This window comes from Solea solea, chromosome 12 (assembly GCF_958295425.1).
Source record: "Solea solea chromosome 12, fSolSol10.1, whole genome shotgun sequence".
NCBI lineage: Eukaryota > Metazoa > Chordata > Actinopteri > Pleuronectiformes > Soleidae > Solea > Solea solea.
In genome coordinates, this window is record NC_081145.1 from 9602651 (window position 1) to 9616246 (window position 13596).

A 13596-nucleotide genomic window follows, 5' to 3' on the forward strand; every position below is an offset into this window, starting at 1 on the left:
TCATTGAAAGGTGAAGTGTGCCTAAATCTCAGCTCATGTGCAGTGTACACAACGAGGCAAGACTTATAGTGCTTCTGTAGTTCTGGTTCCTGATGTCTTTGATCAACACCACTTTGTAGAATTATCTGAGGTATTCCCTTCCGGAAGGGATGCTCAGGGAGTTCTGGGACAGGCACATTTTTGCCATGTAAAATCTGCATTTTATTGGTTGTATTGGAACCCGTTTCTGCAGGAAATAAGAGTATATTTGTTTTTGTCATGATTTCACAGACTCCATAAGATCTTCCATCTGTCACCATAGCAGCCTGATTGATGAACTGCTGCTTCAATGGTCATTCTTCTCTATTTGCAGAGGACTTGTTAATCCGTTTGTCCCCGGTTAGACCAGTTCTGGTACTTTTGTCTATTTCACAATTATTGAACAATGAAGAGATTGACAAATGGTGTCATGACACTTGTGCATGCAGTGTTCTTTTCTTGATTAAATAACTAAAACTAAAATAAAACACATGTATTTAGAGACTGTATGACTATCATTCCAAACTGAGCACCATTCAAGTGATTTTTTATTTTAATTTTAAATGATGTATACAACAGAAAAGTGTGCAAAAGCTTTGGGGAAAGAGTCTTATATGCCAAAGTATGAGCAATTAAAGAGTAATACACTCGATGGTAGCCTATGAATTGCAACCCCCAGAGAGGGAGAAGGCAGAAGAAAAAAACAAACAAACCCTACGAGCAAACCCAGCACTATGTGCACCATGCAGTGTTGAAAAGGTGAGCTGAGATCATGACAGTGAGAAGGATCTCTGACTCTCTGAACTTGTGTCATTTACAGATCAACTCATTTGATCCTGTTAAGACAGGAGATGAAAAGTCTTTGTTTTGTCATCTGTGCTCTCTACGACATTCCACTCACAATCCTGCTCAGCTGTTTGCTGCTTTTACAAGTGTGAATGTGCACGGATGAATGGAAGGAGACGATCGTTTGACTCTATCAACATTACGACAGATAGTAGAGACCAGTTAGGACACGATCACAGCAAAGCCGAACAAAGAAAAGTATACAGACTCCTGTGATTATCCTTGAATGACACCGTCTGCTATTGTCTCATCTCCTTCCAGCAGAAGTGTAAAGGTCCACAGTCTTCTTCAGACCTTTCTTCCCAAGTGCAGCTGCACCCACCATCCCACTCTTGGCCCCAAGGTGCTTTTGGCAGCTCGTCTACGTGAGCACACACGAGTGTGCGTGAATGAGTTTGTCTGTGTTGAGTCTTCTGCGTCGTCCCCTCCCTCCCGGTCGGAAGTGATGTGAGCCAGATTGGATTCCAGAGAGAGAGGGGAATAGAGAGGTGCTTTATGCTGCTGACGCTGAGCTGCTGCTCAGAACTGAATGAGCTGAACTGGCAGCGCGATAAAGAGCCCATTACCTCTTAGATCTGCTAATGTTACTCGAGCCATTGACACAAGAATACTCGGCTTCGCACACACGAGCTGTAGTCGTATCTCATTCTGAGACAATTTGATATTTCTTTTGGTTGCTGCATCAAGTGCAAACTTTATTTAACCAGGTAAAACCCAGTGAGAGCGAAATCTCTCATGGTTTTAATATTAATATTAGAGATTTAGGAACAATCATTTTGGCAAAAACAATAATGTAACAGTGTAGTTTGCAAGAACGAAGAGTATAGAGGCTTTTAGTTCTTTGAAGAAGAGTGTGCAGATATGGAGAAGCTAAGCCGAGGAGAGCCACATAGATTAATAACAGCCAGCGTGTGTGTGTGTGTGTGTGTGTCTGCGTACACTCACAGAAGGACATTCAAGTGATGAGTGAGTCGACAACAACCAGTAACAAATCTCAGGGCACAATGATAAACTGTGTTTAAAGACTGTAAACATTTAGTCCATATACCATATACAGCACATCGCCCTAATCTAGTAACAGATATAGTAATCGTAGTAATTGTATAAGTAAGTTTCATGGATGGAGATGTTGGTTGGTTCCATTTAAAACCTGTATTTTCTGCTCACTCGTTCACTGATATTCATCATCTGTGGGGTTTCCACGGCTGTGCTTCATAGCCAAACTTAGAGAAGAATAAATGGTCTCGACGACCACTCAAAGCTGCTTTACACAAGTGTCCTGCCCAAACTAGCAGAGCCGAGAATCGAACCCACAACCTCCGAGTTGAAAGACGATTTGCTCGACCACTGCCGTCGCCCCCAAGTCGAACTTAATTTGGAGCCGATGTGAATAAAAAAAGGTTCTCATATGCGAAACCCTGCTTTAGGCAGGGCAACAGGCCTGGAGGAGAGCAACTTGAAGCAAGAGCAAACATGACGGTCGCTAACGCAAGCTTTCACAATAACCCTTTTCCATCATCTCAAGCCAACACGCTGCTATAAATCCCTCCAGTCATTTTGTCCTGGAGTGTTTGAACGTGGGCGTCAGATGATGGAAATGTGGAGAGATTAGAACAGCTGTCTGCCAAAACATAATCATCTATATTATGTAAATTACTCTATATAAAGAGATATAGTCATTATTTTGAGTTTGGACCTTATCCCAGCAGGCATCGGGCCATGACAGCTATACCTGGCTGTCACATCTCATTAAAAGTGGGGTTTTATAAAAAAGCAAAGGCTGAATAATCAAACACAAGCCACCTACTGTAAGTCACAGTTTAAGTCGAGGAACGTTCATGGAAACATGAAGAACTATATCACAAAATCAGTCTGAACGTTTGATAAAAAGAATGTTCTGTCACATTCAAATCTTCAAACAGGCACACTTTGCTCTTCAGTTTATCTCTGTGTGCTTAGCATGTACCATTACAAACAGCGGTCACTATAAACAAGCTCATCTGATTTGCTCCACTGTATTATCAGCAGTTAGCTTTGCGTCTGGTATGTGTGGGAAAGGAAGCTTCACGCCCAGTCACAGCAGAGCGACAGGGGCAGCACACCTCCGACTGAAATAATGAATGGATCGATGAATGAACGAGGAACTGGGCGTGGAACCTTTCACCTGAATCACGCTGTTTGATTTCCGAGGACAGATTAAGTTGTCAGTCACATCGGGTTTCCGTGAACATGAACGGCTTATGTGACGTGAAGGTGAGGCCCTGAAACAAACAAACAAACAAAATAGCTCCTCACTTTCACAAAAGACTCAGATCATTCAAGGTAAACATTGAAAGAATGTGATCATGTGATTTTGATGAATGACTTCCAGTCAAATGTGGACTTGTTCAGTCACCGCTGTGGCATAAATAAACAAACCCTCAGGAGAAGTTCCTGTTATTTCATCATCTTTTCATTTGTTTGTTGGCTTTAAACAGTTTTTTACTTAAGTCTACACCTTATTGGACACAAGGATGGATATTACTTTTTCAAGTGGCATAATATTGTGGCAACGGCTACATAAACTCTAGATTACAGAACCCCTAAAGGGACATGAGCAAAAAAATATATATATGCTCATGCTCCAAAGAAAGAACTAGATCCAAGAGGTGATGAATATCTGCAATCAGACACTTGTGTATCCATCTAAACAAAACACATGGAGGTTTTATTTATCAACCATTTTCGGCTGTCTTGACTTATTGGTTGTCCCTTAAACACTCTTAGACTTTTGGCTTAGGCTATTGATTTCTAGCATATTTTATCTATTTTTTAAATGTATACCAGGTTGTGCATTTTTGAGTGTATTTTTAATTTTTAGTTTATTGCAAACAACGTTAACTAAAATACTCACACTTAACACACCTACGCACAAAAATGTGCTCCTTGAAATCCGTTCAAATCACTATTTTTGATGCATCATGACAAAAACTTTCCTAATGTTTGATATATATGATGAGGACTGAGAAAATGTATATGTAATTTATACAATTTTTATAGCTTGAACTTTTAAGAGCACATTTTGGTGCTCTAGGTGTGTTAAAGTGATTGTTTAATGAAATCTGACTTTGCAAAAAATAAAAAATAAATGGATATAAACAATGCTAATCTTTCACATATACAATAATCCAGTTTGCATGAAATATATTGAAAATAATTCATCTGTTGTGTTTTTTAGACTATAAAATGAAGTTGCATCAGATAAACCTGCCAATATAAGGTTTAAACATTTCTATGAAAAGGACTTATAATAAAAAATGTTTAGTTTCCTTTTTTATTAACAGCTAAGGTTTCCCTTTTATGCAGTGTATAAGTCATTTGTACTGAAAGTAGACACTTAAATTTGCTGTGCTTTGCCTTTAAATCAGCCATGCGCAAACAACAAATGACGTGGCCACAGCAAAGAAAAACAGTTTGGAAAGATATGAATGAAGAATATTCTTCTCTTACTGGTTCACAGGAAACTATCGCAAGAGCACGAAAAACTTAAAGATTTTTTTTTTTTTACCCTTTAGGCGGCTCCGTACTAAATCAGTGCATTTTTGTGGAGAGGGGTAAAAACACTTTCAGTTTGCATCAGCGGGTCAGAGGATGTCAACTGTGGAGGCAGCGGTGTGATCACACCTGTAAAGAATGTGGCCATGTGGGTCCTCAAACCACTTCAGATGGTGGCTTTTGTGATCAGATCTGAAGACGAGGTCAGGACTCATCGGGTGTGTTCAGACCTGTACAGAAGTGATAATACCAGGTCTGAACCGTGTCCGTGGCTCGCTGCCCACCACAGATTAGTTTAACTTCTATGGAAAGACTCTAAGTTTATCATGTAAGCTGTGGTGAAACTATGCAGACAGCAAAGTGAATGTTACATTCCTGGCAGGGAGAGGGATTGCAGACCTGAATACCTGTCATTCTTTTTCAGAGTCAAATTGGCAAGAATGAGGCGCTGGACTCCCTGAGCAACTCGCTGGATCACATCTCATCATTGTCATATGGTTTGCGGGGGCGAGTGAAGGAAGTGTGATTGTTAGAGACAGCACGGTACATTTACCTCTGGCTCAAAGTATAAGTGGCCACACAACATTTGCAGTTTTGGCTATACAATGATAGTGAAGTATAAGTTTCTGGCTGAGCAGTACTTAAGTTTTATTGATAAGGGAAGTGATGGAAATTGACAGCACGGCAAGTGTTTTCACTCAAACATAGAACTAGACAGACTTTCAGACTTCCAAAAATCTAAACGTAGCATTGCTGTGCAGCTGCAATTTTCCATGGGAGACATGGCTAAATTAAAACATAGAATAAAAACAACGACAAATACATAAACAAGGTGTGATAAAAATGTACAGTGGGCGACTAAAATAGTAATTTATAAAAGTAAATATGATGTCATTTAATTTGGATTTAAAAGCACTTAAATTAAATCAAGTCTGCTGCATGATCCATGTTAATGGTGCAGAATGGACAAAAGCCCTTTTTGAGTATTTCATTGTGGACATAAGAACAGAAAGCAACAGATAATCCTGAGAACAAAAAGAGTAACGGCCACTACTTTGCAGTGCAATCAGATCCCAAATATAGGAAAGCAGTAGACCAAGCAGAAGAATTGAAAGAAGAAGACCATCACTCCCTACGATATAACTCAGAGCTTATAATTTGTTATGAACCTCAATGATAAGCAGATGAAGCAGTTAATGCTACTTGTGCTTCTACAGTTAGATGTTTGTTCTTACTTTACTCTGATCTAACAACACTTTAAGATAATTGTTTTGCAGGATAATATTTCAAATAAAAATATGTCACCATCTTTTTTTTTTTCAAAGAAATTAAACATTTTTATGTATTAAATTATCACTAAGTGCAGGTAAAAGAAATATGTCAAGCAACCACAGGGTGCTGCAACCCTTTCAAATATAAGCAGCATAATGTACATGAAGCACTTTATTTTAATATTCATTTGTGTAGCTATATTTATGTCAGTTGAATTTAGTTTAATTAATCTGTAAATGGTGTTTTGCTGTACGGTAACATACATGTATATTCTTCGTTCATTCCTTTTTATTTTATTTGTTTCATGGTTTGTGTGTTTTCATTGTTTGCCAGTCGTCCTTTCTGCAGCATGATGTCTGAGTGTGCACGCTGCGCTCATCAGCCATTTGTTCTTTTTCCCACGCTGCTGAATGCCAGCGTGACCACAGACACACACACACAGGGCTTATCTGAACAATGCCTCAAATAGCTCCGGAGTCTCATCACAAGGGCATGTCACCAAAGAGCAAAAGAGCCGAAGAGGAGGACTGGACTGTGTGTTTGTGCATGTGTGTGTGTGTGAGAGAGAGAGGGAGAGACACAGAGAGAGAGAGGGAGAGAGACAGAGACAGACAGAGAGAGAGAGAAGCCAAAGTTGTAAATGTGTCACAGTGCGCAGCTGTTACCTGCAGGCTCTTCTGTACTTGTCATCGGCACATCACAACCATCTCATCCATACTGCTCCCCATTGTTAGGATGAGTATGTAAAGTTCACAGTGGCTTTCACCGGGTAACAACATCACATCACATTTGTGTATTTTACCTGCAGAACTATGCACACAAGTGTATAACAAAGCACCGTTTTCTCCACTCAGTCTTTTTCACAGTAACATTTTGTGCCTAAAAATGGTGAGGTCAGTGTAACTGTCCACACTGGCTGCTTCCAGGTCTCACTTTCTTTCTTTGTGAGGCTCAAGCTGTTTTGTCGAATCATGATACCACATTTTTTCCATCGTTTTCACTTAAAACTGTAGCACATATAGCTTTTTAGAAAATAAGCATGTGTCTGTTACATTCAAATGAGTTCATGAAATGCTGATTAAGGCTGTCTCAGCTCCACACTCGTTCTCTGTTTCTCAGTATAGTGTTTAGATCTTGTGGTGCCAGATGACGTTTCTGCTCCGCAAACAGGAAGTGATCGGTTTTATGACAAAACAGAGGCAGCAGAAATATTGAGCACGTTAAGTGAGCCGGCTGCAAGCAGTGTGAAGTGAAAACAAATAGGTGCCACAGAAAGTTTCTGAAGTGAATTCCACGGCTCAAAAAAAGGCAGAATAATAATCAGTAACAACAATAAAAAAAAACAAGTTACCCACTGCAGCTTTAAGTTGTAAAAGTAAAGCATTAAATTAAGTTGTCACAAAATAATTTCCATTTGCCATATAGTCCGTTGTCAAACCCCTGTCAGATTCTAAGATGCATTTGTCCTCTTATAAAGTGTATAACCCTCATCTCCTTGTAAATGCTGACTTATTTCCAGCCTAATGTGTCACAGTAACACCAGCTTTGCCCAAATATTGATTCCACATGATTCCACTGAGGTTTGCTGGGTCGACGTGTGTGTTTCATTCGGCTGTGACTCACGGTGAACACGGCAGCTTCATGCCTCAACATGTCGGCCAAACATTAGGCCTAGCTGGTCCTTCCACCTGCTATCTTGTCACACCTTTGTGCCCATGGCTGCAAGGCGTCTTCACACTCACAGGTAAACAAGGTTTTAAAAAAAATAATAAAGACAAGCAAGGCAGACGTGGAGTTCATGTTGTGTTCTCACAGTTTGTTCATTTTTGTGATGGAAACATTCTGACCGGCTGACGTGATGTGGCTGACACTGACACATTATCTTATTTCCTCTCTGGGGGTTTTATTGTGTCTTTGTGGAGACACTGTGGACCGGAAGGTGCTGATATGAAACTTTGCACCCCCCACACACACACATACACACACAGACTAGGGATCCATCACAGAGTCTGATTCCCTCTGGAAATACATGTACTTTCCCACAAGCTGGAGAAATAATAATGAAAAAAAAAAAGGTAACGCCTTCAAGTTTTATTGCTGTGACTTGAAAGTGGTTTTATGTGGTGTAGGATGTTTGGGTGGTTCACCTCAGCCAAACTTCCTGCAGTATATGTTTAACCCTTAAAACACAGAGCATTTTGGCTGTTTTTTATTCCATTGCTATGATAAAATGTACAGTATATACAGAGGCTATAAGAATGTGCAATATAGAGTGTCTTATATCTTCTTTTTTTCATCACAAGCTAGACAATCTGATGTGAAAAATGTTCATTTTCACCAACTTTATAAACACACCTGAGTACTCCAAATGTTATTAATCGGATTGAATATGTGATATTTGGGAATACGTCACAGTTCAAAGTTCACTTGGCTCGTTTTAATGAACAAAAATAAAAGTAAAACAGTCTATTTTGTGACTTCTGCACTTTATAGCACTACTAAAAATGCAATATAAAATTAATCATAACTTTGACTCAACAACACATAAGAAGACAAAAAAGGCATTTTTTTTAAGCCTGAAAAAAATTCACCTATAAACACACCCCCCCAGGATGTCCATATTAGGAGTTGTGTATTATTCCCACGGCAAATTACCATGGGTGCTCTAAGGGTTAACTAACTGAAGAATATAATATATACAACACAGGACAATATCAGTATGATATCAACTAATACCATATTTCTTACCATAGTGATCGTGAAGTAATAGCTTGGAAATAACAATGGAAAATGTATGTAGGAAATACTACATAGAGGATCATTTTCAGGTGAAGATATTACTGATGGTTGCATCATCCAACTCTGACCTAAATATTACATTGGGAAAAAACGGTGTAACATAAATATTATCTTCTTATTATCACAATATTACCATTGTTATTACCAAACTGGAAATTGCTTTAGAAATAAGACAGTCTTCACCTAATATTACCCCCATTATTACAAAATTATTATAATATTATTATTATTATGTTGTCACTTTTTTGTGTAAAGTTCACCTGAGATGTTTCTGTTTATTTCCCCTCATATGAGTTTAAGACACTGTGAATATTGAGTTGATGTGTGATCTAAAAGGAGAACAAAGGGAAATGAATATCTATAAAAGTATCCAACCTGCCCATTGCCTTTAAATTGCGTTTTTCTTTTTTTTAAAACAGGTAACAGAATTGTTACAGCTGTTACAGAAATAGAAACACAGTTTCTGCATGCAGTCATTTCCCTCAAACCTATTCTCAGCTAAAATGAATAATGATCCTTACACACACACACACACACACTCACACACACGTGTAACACTGACTCACACACCTGGCCCTCCTTTGGTAAGCGCACTCCACCAAAGAAAAGGCACTTCACCACAGTCTGAGTCACTGCCGGGATAAATCTATGAGGCCCCACCACCAGACTCTTTCAAACAAATACCCACATATGTGCACATCACGCACACACACACACACACTGCACTGCTAGGCAACAAAAGAAAAAGGCCCTATTACGTGTGTGCGTGTGTGTGTGTGGGGCGGGAGGGTGTGAGGAAGGGGGGTTGATGATGCACCTCTTCAGTCAAAAGCTGGCGTGTGTGGTTTTCCTTTTCTTTGAGCTCAAAGGATTCAACAAGCCAACGCATCCCACTCCAGTATCAGTGCGGCGGTAACTTCTCATAAATATTTCACTTCTTTTCTTCTTAGCATATGCACACATTGTCCCACTTGTCTTTAAATCAAAGCCAATCTAATGTCCAAAGATCTGGTTGATTACAAGATGATTGACATCATGTAAAAACATGTTAAAACACAACAGAGTCCAAACGTTGTTCCAAACGTGGTAAACGGTCTTCTTTGAAAAGCAGTTATCGTTAATGTATGAAACAAGTGTCGTGAAGAACTGAAATTATGTACAACAGAGGTTCTCAAACCCGAGGTCCGTGGGCCACATGTGGCCCTCCACTTGATGTCATGTGGCCCCAAGTTATAAGGGAGCTATTTCTGTATGTGAGTCATAAATAACATTTTATTGTGATCTATTTATCGTTCCAGGCACTTTTATTTTGAAGTTCTGTGAACTATCGATCCTCACCAACATTTTTATTGAGATATTGTGGTGAAAGAGTTTTTGTCTCAATGTCCAAAAACAGGCTAACAAAGTGGAAACGGTGTACAGACGTTTTTCCAACTCCCTCCTCTCTGGTGACAAAGACACTGATTCGCCGTCTTCCTGCAACAATGAAATTACCATAATAATCACAAAAGCTCATGTTTAAGCTCATGTTGCCCCCACTGAAAAATATGGACTTTTGTTTCCACCTGACTGGCCTCCTAGTGGCCAGACTAGAAGCTCTGTGGCCCTGAGATTATTAGAGTTTAAGACTCCTGATGTAGAACATTGAACATTGAACATTAAACTGATGTTTAAAGGTGATATTTTATACAGTTCAGAAAGGTAGTCATATCACAGAGGTCAGTGTGACATTTTAATTTGTGATTTTTCTTTTTTCTTCTTTGTTTTGCCTTGTATTTGTTTATTTTATCCTTATGTTGCTTTGAATGTTTCACTGAAGCTTTGATTTGACTGTTAAACTGTTCAAAAGAAAGAAAACAAAAAGGGAGGTTAGGACTGGAGAGCAGTCGGTTGAGCCTGCTTGATACATGTTTCATGTGCACACACACACACACACACACACACGCGCGCGGCTCCTGGTGTGTGTGTCTGAACCCAGACTCTGGGGTCAGTGTGGTGCCTGCTTGGCTGCCAGCAGGACAAGACAGGACAGGACAAGCAAGCAGAAGAAGCCGATGACATCTGCCCTCTTACAACCACCTCCTGCTGATTCACAGGCTCCAGCAGCTCAGTGATAACACACCTGAGAGTCTGCCACTGTCAGCGAGCCATGGTTAGCCAGGACTGAGTCAGTCAGGTGACTGAGGGGGTGAGAGGTCAGGTGTTTTTTTTCGGGAGTGGCAAGATTGTGGGATATCAAAGGGCGGTGAGTTTGTTCAATGTTTGCTGTAGCAAAATCATTTACCTTTAACTGTAACTAAGCTGGAACATAATTATAGTTTATTCTTTCATTCTTTATTTGTGCTGTAATTACTGTTTTATTCCCAGACCTTAAGACTGTAAATTGTCATGTTTGAGAAATAAACATGAGCTTATGTGACGTGAAGACGATGACATGTTGAAATCTGCCGGTTGGATTTAGGTTCTAATACACACAATTCACATATTAGTAGATATGTCTCATCACTGACGAGACATATTAGCTGTTTATGCATGTAAAGGTAAGTAAATATAAAAATACTGGGAACTGAGGAATACTTTGGTTAAATTAAGACACATGGATTTTGTAAACAAGAACAATACACAAACTGTGTTTGGTTGTTTACATATGAAATGTTGTTACCTGGAGAAAGGCTGTGAGATGGGGATAAAAAAAAAAAAACCTCTTTATCAAGACGAAGATAACCTGTTGCCTTTATCTTTATAATGTGTCTTACCTGAAATGGAGACAATAATAACTTGTAATGTCATTTTAATGATTGATTAATTACCGTCTGAAGATTGTATTAAAATCCAAAATGCAATGGGCCAAAAGATTACACACAAACCAACTAAGAATTATGAAAACAAGTTTAGTTTCTACCCCGATTGTAAACAAATAAAACCTGGCCCTCATATTTGTCTGGCTTCAAAGGTTGACTCATGACATGGCTTTGAGTTAATTATTTGACTTTACTCACATTTTTAGAGGAGCAAGCAGACATGTCTATTCATGCTGACCCTGGGTATATTTTGTGCTGCTGTGGCATCACCTGTGTTTCCTCAACCCATTTTCTTGTTGTATAGCTGCTGACGTTCAGTCTGTTGCTCACTGAATGGAAACTGAAGGTGCTTATGGAGCTGTCTGGGCGTAATTCATATAAATAGCAGAGCAGTATAATGTTTAAAACCACATGTGTGGTTTGAAAATGTTACTTTTTAAGGGAACCGCTAGAGAGTAGAGTGGCACGAATGAAAGGAGAGTGAATAACCAGACAGACGTGGGGGGAAAAGTGCATATCATGAGAAACTTTAGCAGAATTCCCTCTGAGTTCATTAAGCTCCAGACCTTTTACGCACGGTCCTCAGCTGCTGTGCGCACTGCGCGCATCTGGTAATTAACCACAATAGACTGAATAACTTACTGCAGAGTGGGCAAATATTTAGACTAATCTTCGCAGTAGGATGTGGATTACTAATTAACATGTCGACAGTGTAATTAGGTCCACGTTAGGACTTCCTCTGCCCTCGCCTCCTCCTGCGCCACAGCTTCCGCCCACACACAGCCTTGAATTACTCCACTGGCAACTGTTGATGCATTCCCCAAGCATCTGACGTCAAGTGGGAAGGGCTCAGACGAGAGTCACTATAAAAGTCCTGTGGACCCACCTTCAGTCACAGCTACACTCTGGATTATCAAAGGCTTTGTAGAGAAGCTCCTTCCTCGGGCTCCTCGGGCAACACAGCAGGGGTTTCACGAACCTGCCCGTCATTAAGAAAATGAAAATGTCAGCGGCAGACATCTGCCAAGTTCTCAAGGAGGGAGAGCTGGAGAAGAGGAGCGACAACCTGCTCCAGTTTTGGAAGAGGAAGACGTGCGTCCTGACCACGGACAGCCTCAACATTTACGCAGACACGCAGAAGCGCACCAAGGGCAAGGAGCTCAAGCTGCAGTCCATCAAGAAGGTGGACTGCGTGGAGCGAACCGGCAAGTTCGTCTATTTCACCATCGTGACCACAGACAATAAGGAGATCGATTTCCGATGCTCCGGAGAGGAGAACTGCTGGAACGCAGTGATCACAATGGCGCTGATTGATTTCCAGAACAGAAAAGCCATCCAGGACTTTAAAACGCGGCAGGACAACGAGAGCGCGTCGCCCGGTCAGCAGGAGAGGCGCATGGCGAGGGCGCCATGAGCCGCTGCCACTTAACTACTCCTAATATGGTGAGAGGCGCTCCATGACATACAGCTGACATGCATGGTATAGAAATGAGTAACCATCCACACTGAGTGCAGATGAGCTCTTTGGTGGAGTCGCAAAGTTAATCACATGTTATGTTCTTTCTATCTCTGCCAGTGTCAACGTGGACCATTAAGAAATAATATACGGACCAAAAGGAAGACGAGGTAATCCGGTCCAGAGATGAAGGATTGTTCCGGACTGAGCTCTCAGACAGGACAGCTGAACAGACAGACAGACAGACAGAGAGAGAGAGAGACAGAGAGAGAGAGTTTCACAAGCTCCACATGCAGGACTGAACCCTTGAATTGTCAAAACTATTTCAAGCTCGCTCTCCTGGGAGGAATGACTCCTAAAATCTATGATTGTTAATTTATTTGTTTGCAAGGATATGGTGTTACTGGCAAACAGCTTGTGTTGTTTAAATTATTTGCAATTTCAATGTGTGTTGTGTGTGTCGGTGTATTTATTTGAATAAATATTCATACATTTTTTGACATAATTTTATGCTGTCCTCTATTATTCATTCATTCATTTATTTACTTAACAGTCAGAGACATTTTTCTATAATTAGGATCGTAGCAACAGTAACAGTATATTTAACAGCCTGGGACACTTTTCAGCAGAGGTGTCTTATAGTAAATGCCAGAAGTGTGAGTGAAAGGGGAGGAGGACAGGAAAGTCCCTTTCCTCTCTGCTGTCAGGCGGAATGTGACTCTTTGTCGCCGGAGTGTTTCAGGCCTGAGTCATAACTGATAATAGGGCAGATTAAGTCAGTAGCACGGGACACTTGAAAGACTGTGGTGCCTTTGAACACACCTTAACTGCTACTCAGGTGTGGTAGCTTCACAGATAGCCATCTGATGG

General features: G+C 40.3%; 1 protein-coding gene across 1 annotated transcript; it reads left to right on the forward strand.

Annotated features, from left to right (window-relative positions):
• Positions 1 to 12155: 12155 nt before the first annotated feature.
• Positions 12156 to 13231, forward strand: phlda2 (pleckstrin homology-like domain, family A, member 2). The gene is made up of 2 exons (XM_058645814.1): positions 12156 to 12713; positions 12847 to 13231. The coding sequence occupies exon 1, from the start codon at positions 12268 to 12270 to the stop codon at positions 12682 to 12684; it is 417 nt and encodes a 138-aa protein (XP_058501797.1). The 5' UTR covers positions 12156 to 12267; the 3' UTR covers positions 12685 to 12713; positions 12847 to 13231.
• The last annotated feature ends 365 nt before the right edge of the window (positions 13232 to 13596 follow it).